At 51.1% G+C, this 9,414-nt stretch overlaps 1 protein-coding gene across 1 annotated transcript; it reads right to left on the reverse strand.

Moving 5' to 3' along the window:
• Positions 1 to 7,497: 7,497 nt before the first annotated feature.
• Positions 7,498 to 9,414, reverse strand: LOC120630600 (transcriptional regulatory protein AlgP-like). The gene is made up of 2 exons (XM_039899864.1): positions 7,847 to 9,414; positions 7,498 to 7,711 (listed from the first exon to the last, which is right to left on the reverse strand). The coding sequence occupies exons 1-2, from the start codon at positions 9,412 to 9,414 to the stop codon at positions 7,498 to 7,500; spliced, it is 1,782 nt and encodes a 593-aa protein (XP_039755798.1).

Here is a 9,414-nt window from a genome sequence, read left to right on the forward strand (position 1 = left end):
CTAACCTAACCTAACCTAACCTAACCTAACCTAACCTAACCTAACCTAACCTAACCTAACCTAACCTAACCTAACCTAACCTAACCTAACCTAACCTAACCTAACCTAACCTAACCTAACCTAACCTAACCTAACCTAACCTAACCTAACCTAACCAACCTAACCTAACCTAACCTAACCTAACCTAACCTAACCTAACCTAACCTAACCTAACCTAACCTAACCTAACCTAACCTAACCTAACCTAACCTAACCTAACCTAACCTAACCTAACCTAACCTAACCTAACCTAACCTAACCTAACCTAACCTAACCTAACCTAACCTAACCTAACCTAACCTAACCTAACCTAACCTAACCTAACCTAACCTAACCTAACCTAACCTAACCTAACCTAACCTAACCTAACCTAACCTAACCTAACCTAACCTAACCTAACCTAACCTAACCTAACCTAACCTAACCTAACCTAACCTAACCTAACCTAACCTAACCTAACCTAACCTAACCTAACCTAACCTAACCTAACCTAACCTAACCTAACCTAACCTAACCTAACCTAACCTAACCTAACCTAACCTAACCTAACCTAACCTAACCTAACCTAACCTAACCTAACCTAACCTAACCTAACCTAACCTAACCTAACCTAACCTAACCTAACCTAACCTAACCTAACCTAACCTAACCTAACCTAACCTAACCTAACCTAACCTAACCTAACCTAACCTAACCTAACCTAACCTAACCTAACCTAACCTAACCTAACCTAACCTAACCTAACCTAACCTAACCTAACCTAACCTAACCTAACCTAACCTAACCTAACCTAACCTAACCTAACCTAACCTAACCTAACCTAACCTAACCTAACCTAACCTAACCTAACCTAACCTAACCTAACCTAACCTAACCTAACCTAACCTAACCTAACCTAACCTAACCTAACCTAACCTAACCTAACCTAACCTAACCTAACCTAACCTAACCTAACCTAACCTAACCTAACCTAACCTAACCTAACCTAACCTAACCTAACCTAACCTAACCTAACCTAACCTAACCTAACCTAACCTAACCTAACCTAACCTAACCTAACCTAACCTAACCTAACCTAACCTAACCTAACCTAACCTAACCTAACCTAACCTAACCTAACCTAACCTAACCTAACCTAACCTAACCTAACCTAACCTAACCTAACCTAACCTAACCTAACCTAACCTAACCTAACCTAACCTAACCTAACCTAACCTAACCTAACCTAACCTAACCTAACCTAACCTAACCTAACCTAACCTAACCTAACCTAACCTAACCTAACCTAACCTAACCTAACCTAACCTAACCTAACCTAACCTAACCTAACCTAACCTAACCTAACCTAACCTAACCTAACCTAACCTAACCTAACCTAACCTAACCTAACCTAACCTAACCTAACCTAACCTAACCTAACCTAACCTAACCTAACCTAACCTAACCTAACCTAACCTAACCTAACCTAACCTAACCTAACCTAACCTAACCTAACCTAACCTAACCTAACCTAACCTAACCTAACCTAACCTAACCTAACCTAACCTAACCTAACCTAACCTAACCTAACCTAACCTAACCTAACCTAACCTAACCTAACCTAACCTAACCTAACCTAACCTAACCTAACCTAACCTAACCTAACCTAACCTAACCTAACCTAACCTAACCTAACCTAACCTAACCTAACCTAACCTAACCTAACCTAACCTAACCTAACCTAACCTAACCTAACCTAACCTAACCTAACCTAACCTAACCTAACCTAACCTAACCTAACCTAACCTAACCTAACCTAACCTAACCTAACCTAACCTAACCTAACCTAACCTAACCTAACCTAACCTAACCTAACCTAACCTAACCTAACCTAACCTAACCTAACCTAACCTAACCTAACCTAACCTAACCTAACCTAACCTAACCTAACCTAACCTAACCTAACCTAACCTAACCTAACCTAACCTAACCTAACCTAACCTAACCTAACCTAACCTAACCTAACCTAACCTAACCTAACCTAACCTAACCTAACCTAACCTAACCTAACCTAACCTAACCTAACCTAACCTAACCTAACCTAACCTAACCTAACCTAACCTAACCTAACCTAACCTAACCTAACCTAACCTAACCTAACCTAACCTAACCTAACCTAACCTAACCTAACCTAACCTAACCTAACCTAACCTAACCTAACCTAACCTAACCTAACCTAACCTAACCTAACCTAACCTAACCTAACCTAACCTAACCTAACCTAACCTAACCTAACCTAACCTAACCTAACCTAACCTAACCTAACCTAACCTAACCTAACCTAACCTAACCTAACCTAACCTAACCTAACCTAACCTAACCTAACCTAACCTAACCTAACCTAACCTAACCTAACCTAACCTAACCTAACCTAACCTAACCTAACCTAACCTAACCTAACCTAACCTAACCTAACCTAACCTAACCTAACCTAACCTAACCTAACCTAACCTAACCTAACCTAACCTAACCTAACCTAACCTAACCTAACCTAACCTAACCTAACCTAACCTAACCTAACCTAACCTAACCTAACCTAACCTAACCTAACCTAACCTAACCTAACCTAACCTAACCTAACCTAACCTAACCTAACCTAACCTAACCTAACCTAACCTAACCTAACCTAACCTAACCTAACCTAACCTAACCTAACCTAACCTAACCTAACCTAACCTAACCTAACCTAACCTAACCTAACCTAACCTAACCTAACCTAACCTAACCTAACCTAACCTAACCTAACCTAACCTAACCTAACCTAACCTAACCTAACCTAACCTAACCTAACCTAACCTAACCTAACCTAACCTAACCTAACCTAACCTAACCTAACCTAACCTAACCTAACCTAACCTAACCTAACCTAACCTAACCTAACCTAACCTAACCTAACCTAACCTAACCTAACCTAACCTAACCTAACCTAACCTAACCTAACCTAACCTAACCTAACCTAACCTAACCTAACCTAACCTAACCTAACCTAACCTAACCTAACCTAACCTAACCTAACCTAACCTAACCTAACCTAACCTAACCTAACCTAACCTAACCTAACCTAACCTAACCTAACCTAACCTAACCTAACCTAACCTAACCTAACCTAACCTAACCTAACCTAACCTAACCTAACCTAACCTAACCTAACCTAACCTAACCTAACCTAACCTAACCTAACCTAACCTAACCTAACCTAACCTAACCTAACCTAACCTAACCTAACCTAACCTAACCTAACCTAACCTAACCTAACCTAACCTAACCTAACCTAACCTAACCTAACCTAACCTAACCTAACCTAACCTAACCTAACCTAACCTAACCTAACCTAACCTAACCTAACCTAACCTAACCTAACCTAACCTAACCTAACCTAACCTAACCTAACCTAACCTAACCTAACCTAACCTAACCTAACCTAACCTAACCTAACCTAACCTAACCTAACCTAACCTAACCTAACCTAACCTAACCTAACCTAACCTAACCTAACCTAACCTAACCTAACCTAACCTAACCTAACCTAACCTAACCTAACCTAACCTAACCTAACCTAACCTAACCTAACCTAACCTAACCTAACCTAACCTAACCTAACCTAACCTAACCTAACCTAACCTAACCTAACCTAACCTAACCTAACCTAACCTAACCTAACCTAACCTAACCTAACCTAACCTAACCTAACCTAACCTAACCTAACCTAACCTAACCTAACCTAACCTAACCTAACCTAACCTAACCTAACCTAACCTAACCTAACCTAACCTAACCTAACCTAACCTAACCTAACCTAACCTAACCTAACCTAACCTAACCTAACCTAACCTAACCTAACCTAACCTAACCTAACCTAACCTAACCTAACCTAACCTAACCTAACCTAACCTAACCTAACCTAACCTAACCTAACCTAACCTAACCTAACCTAACCTAACCTAACCTAACCTAACCTAACCTTTTTTTTTTTTTTTTTTTTTTTGTCGTGGTGGAAAAGCTTTATGACTACCCCCGTCCCTTGGGCAGGACGGAGGTTATGTGGGACTCCCCCCTCTGGGGTATACCCAAACTAAAAACCACCACGGCATGTCCCTCTCGTTGGCTTTGCTAGACGCCCGGGGAACCCGTTGTATACTTCCCAGGCGTCTGCCAACTGCCCCAGCCGAATGCCGGGGCTCCCGCGCTAAAAAGGAGGGGGTCGGGACAGCGTGATCCCCCCCTTAGACAGTGAGGAGACTAGTATAGTGGCGGGCAGCTAGCCCAATAGCTACCCGCCGCCTCCCAAGGGAAGCTGACGAGCGGCAAATTGCCGCCGTCTTCTTCCCCCCCGTCTGCGCCGGAGCGGGTGCGCGTTTGGATCTTCTTCACGCATCCGCTCCGCGGCCTCCTTCTGCGACATGATCTCTTCGCAGAAGTCAGCTACGGCCTCCCAAGATCTCTCGCTGCTCAGCATGGCAAACACTACGCTGGGCAGCGAGAGATCCCCTCCGATCTCCGCCACCAGAGCGCGGCGCTGAGGATCCCATTTATTGCACACCTCAAGGGTATGCTGAGCCGTGTCATCCGCAGCGCCGCACTCATGGCACAAAGGGGTCGGTTCTCTCCTCGCGACGCGGTAGAGATAGTGACCGAAGCAGCCGTGGCCTGTCAAGACCTGCACCAGCCGGTAGGAGAGAGCCCCATGCTTCCGCCGGCACCACCGGCCTAGGACCGGGCGGACGGCGTCTATGGTGCATTTGCCATAGAGGGCGTCCGCCAGGTCCGCTTTCCAGCGGTCCCGCATCCTCTTTTCGGCCATTCGCCGCACACGTCCAACCTGATCTATGGCCAGGTGTTCCCCTCTCGCCCGAGCCTCTGCTCTGACACGGTGTGTCTCCGCGAGAACCCCCGCCTCCAGCTCCCAAGGGGGGGTGCCTGCCAAGACACAGGCTGCTGCAAAGGCAACCGTGGTGTAGGCTCGGCAAATTCGGTTCGCCACTACCCGTTGCGGCCGCCTCAGTAGGGCTTTGGAAGAGGCACGAAGTGCTTCAAACCATATGGGAGCCCCATACGTCGCCATGCTTCTCACGACACCCGCGAAGAGGCGACGGCATGGAGCCCCAGGGCCCCCGACATTTGGGAGCAATCGGCCGAGCGCTGAAGCTGCTCCTACGACTCGGGGAGCGAGCTGGCGGAAGTGCTCCTCGAAGTCCCATTTTCGGTCCAAAACAAGGCCCAAGTACTTCATGTGGGCCTTGATTGGGACAACTTCCCCCGACACAGATATGTTGGCGCGTGCCGGGGGCCGCCAGCCCGCTCCCCCGAATAGGACGGCCTCCGTTTTTGGAAGGGCCACTTTAAGACCCAGCATGCCGATACGGGTGATCATCAACTCAGTGGCCACCGTGGCCCTCCTGACCAACTCCTCATAGTTGCTCCCCCGAACGGCAACCATGGTGTCGTCCGCATAACATATGATTGCCATCCGGGGCAACAAAACCGGGCGAATTGCCCAGTCGAACCCCAGGTTCCACAACAGGGGTCCGAGGACTGAACCCTGCGGAATTCCACAGGCCATCTGCCTTTCTCGCCTGCTCCCATCCCTGTCCTGATAGAGCACTACCCTTTCCTCCAAGTAGTGCCCTATCATTCGGCGCAGGTAAATGGGCACCCGGTGAAACCGCAGCGCCTCCTCTATCACGCCAAAAGGCAGCGTGCCAAAGGCATTGGCGATATCCAGAGACACCGCCAATACGCCCTCTCTCCTGTTTTGCGCATCAGCGCAGAAACTTCTCAGAGCACCAATAGCGTCTATGGTCGACAAGCCGACCCTAAACCCGTACTGGTGCTCCGAGATATCAGGCCCTCGCTGAGCAAGATGTTGGTTTATGCGGGAGGCCAGAACTCTCTCCAACATCTTGCTCACTTCATCAATCAGGACGATTGGTCTGTATGCTGAAGGCGAGTCGGGAGATCGACCCTCCTTCCGCAGCAACACCAATCGTCCTTCTTTCCACACGCGCGGAAATCGCCCAGCTTCCAGGCAGTCGTCGAATAGCTGCCTGAGATGAACCCCAAGATGCTTACAGGCCAGCGCCAAAACCCTTCCGGGAACTCCGTCCGGTCCAGGTGCCTTTTTCTGCCGCCTCAAGTGGTCCCAAACCTCCCTTATCTCTTCGTCTGTGACTGGAGGGGCTTCCACTGGCTCTTCTTGGTCCCCGGACGGAGGTGCCATAATCGGGGGTGAGAAAACCGGTGGCTGGGGAAAGAGCCCAGACACCACCCGGTTAAGAAGGCCCGGCTCCATGAAATCCATGGGGGGGGCACTCCGCATCTTACCTCTTACGATGCGGTATGGCCGGCCCCATGGATCCCTATCCAAGGTTGCCAAGAACTCCTCGTTGGCGGCATCTTTGGCATTGGCAATGGCTACTTGGAAGGCCAGTTTTGCCCTCTGAAGCTTCCTATAGAGGCGAGTTTCTTCTGGCCCAGACAGCGGCCTCCTGCGGCGGCAGCGGGTGTAGGCCCGGCGCGCCCGATTGCTGGCGGCCCGGAGAGCCGCAATTTCTGGTGACCACCAGTATACTGCCCTCCGGGCGGGAAGGCGCCTAGTCCTGGGCATTGCCGCGTCACATATCCTAGATAGGGCGATGCGAAAGTGCATCGCCCTGTCTTCAATGCCCGTCGATCCCGGGGGAGCAGTGTTCCAGGCCTCGATTATGGCCCCCTCCTCCGCCATTTCGCGGTCGAGGAGGGCTAAGGTCCATCTGGGAAACAGTCCTCGACCTCCCCCAGTCTGCCTTTGGGAGGCCGGGAGTGACGCGGAGACTCTCCACCGAATATATCGGTGGTCAGACAGAGTCTCTACTTCCTCAAGGACACGCCAGTCCCGGGTACGTGAGGCGATGGCAGGGGTAGCGAATGTAATGTCCACTATTGACCCCCCCTGCTGTCGCACACAGGTGTTGACGCGTCCTCGGTTGAGTAGGACCAGGCCAACCATGGCAGCCCAGTTCTGTAGCTCAACCCCCCTCAGGTCTGTGATGGGCGATCCCCACGCGGCGGACTTTGCGTTGAGATCTCCCATCAAGATAACCTGGGCTGGGGCCGCACCTCTCACCACTGGCTCCAACATTCTGAGGTATGACTCAAAGTCGGACAGAGGTCTGTTTGGGGAGAAGTATACTCCAATAAATCCGACAGCAACGAACCCTGGTCCGTTGCGTATTGGAACCAGTGGAACCCCGTGTCCCGGCACCACGATGGCCACCGAGCCCTCAGTATCCCCAGCCCAGTTTGGTTGGGGGGGGATAAAGTAGGGCTCAGCGGCTGTCACCACTTTAATCTGCCACTCCGCCATGTGCTGCATCAGGAGATCCTGCGCACGGGCAGAGTGGTTAAGATTTGCCAGGAGGAAGTCGTTATGGCGTTCTGGCATTAAGCGTCCATTTCGATGTCCTCCGGTTCAGTCTCCTGTTGCCCATTGCCTGTGTCAGGGGCCCGGGTCAAAGGGGCCTCTTTACCCTTTGTAGGGGGTGGAGAGCACTTCAGCCCCCCCATGACATGCCCAGCTTTCCTACCCAACTGCGTGCAGACTGCACACTTCGGGTCAGCTGAGCACGAGGCCGCCTTGTGCCCATCCTTACCACATCTGAAGCACAAAGTGCTTCGGTCGGCAGGTGACGGGCAGAGAGCCCTTGTGTGACCCACCCCCATGCACTTAAAGCAGCGCATCGGGATAGGTTCCACAAGGGTAATACGGGCCGCAGACCACCCAACGACTAACCGTCCTGCCGCAATGAGCAGCTTTGCTGCGGGCACCGGGCATCGGACAAGGGATGAACCAGTCCCACTTGGTCCCATTCGAATGGCGCCAACCCTCACCTGCTCCGGTGGGACGTTTCCCTTCTCTGCCGCCACTCGCTGGACTTCTTCGGGAGTGACCGACTCGTCGAGCCCGACCAGCCGAAGTTCGGCAGTTTTCATGGGCCGGGACACCGTCACCCACTCGCCAACGAGGCCTTGCAGTTTCCCGGCCAGCTCATCCGCGGCCTTTGCACTGCCGGCTCCTGGGACCTCAATAATTCGAGCCCCGGTGGCGGATTTGCGGACCCGCACGTGATTTACCCCGACCTCCGAAAGGGCAAAGCCAGAAGTGGCTGCCTTCATGACCGTCGCATAACTTTGTGTTGCGACGGCTTCTGGCCTCAGGGTAATGACGACTGCCGAGGACTTGGGCGAGGTCAATTTACCCTTCCGGGTAGCCGGCGGAGACTTAGCAGGTGCGTGGGCTGGGACGGTAGCTTTGCGCCCAGCGGCCTTCTTGGACTTGGCCTTGGCCTTCCTCCCGACTACTTCAGACCAGGCTGGTGGAGTCGGAGCCGTTGTCCTAGCGGTCTCGGTCTCATGTGGCGCTTCCTTACGCAAGGGGGCGCTACCCTCTGCCTGTGGTGCAGGTGCAGGCTTGGTTGCCTTAGATCTTTTGGGTCTTCCCGTTGGCTGCGTCGTCGCTGGGCGAGCTGGCGATGGGCCCGCGGAAGGCTCGTCGGTAGGGCGGTGGTCTACTTTTCCCCGCTTCTTGTCTGCAGCAAGTGGGGGCCTCAATATGGGCTCCTGAGGCAGCCGCTTTTCCAGCTGTTTGAGGCGCTCGTTAACCATCCCTCCAATAGACACAAAGAGATCCCTTTTAAGGGTTTCAAGCATTTCCCCAAGAGCTGGGGAGGCCTGGGGATCCACGTCTAAGTCAGGCTGACGCATTGGAGCAGGGGATTTCTCCCTTGCGGAGAAAGAGGTCCGGAGAGCCTTGACCTCGGCACGTAAAACAGCCATCTCCTGTCGCATCCTCCTATTATCTGCCCGAAGCCTCCTAGCTTCCTCGTCAGCCGTCATTGCCTGGAGGGAATCCATGGCCGAGTAGATGATCTTAGTGGCCCGGTTTATTTCCCCCCTGACACCGCCCTTGAGGTTGCCTGATTTCTGGGTTTCACTCATTATCGAGGAAACCGCGCTCCTGGCTCTGTCAATCAATTCATCCCTTGAAAGGGCGTAGTCAATGTGCGATAGGATGGGGCTACGTTCTCGAAGCTCCTCATCCGCTGTCTGAGGCCTACTCTGAGTGGAAGGAAGACGGCGTCCCCTCTCTGCATCCGCCCCCCTCCCAGTTTTCGACCACAATTTGGCTTCAACCTCAGGCTCCACTGCCACAGCCTTCTCCGAGGGCTCCCCCTCTTCTTCATCCACCACCTCACGGGGCCGCTTTTGGGCGGCTCCAATGCCTTTCCAAGGCCCAACCAAAGCCTCCAACTCTCTATCTGCTTCCTCCGAGTCTGAATCCACAAGGGACTCAACGTCCAT

This window comes from Pararge aegeria, chromosome 16 (assembly GCF_905163445.1).
Source record: "Pararge aegeria chromosome 16, ilParAegt1.1, whole genome shotgun sequence".
Classification (NCBI taxonomy): domain Eukaryota; kingdom Metazoa; phylum Arthropoda; class Insecta; order Lepidoptera; family Nymphalidae; genus Pararge; species Pararge aegeria.

What these genes read in the sequence shown, in the direction of transcription:
- LOC120630600 (XM_039899864.1), bottom strand. Translation starts at nt 9,414, where the DNA reads ATGGACGTTGAGTCCCTTGTGGATTCAGACTCGGAGGAAGCAGATAGA. An exon ending in CTGCTCATTGCGGCAGGACG is followed by an intron (nt 7,712 to 7,846) that starts GTTAGTCGTTGG and finishes TTTGTGCTTCAG; the next exon opens with ATGTGGTAAGGATGGGCACA.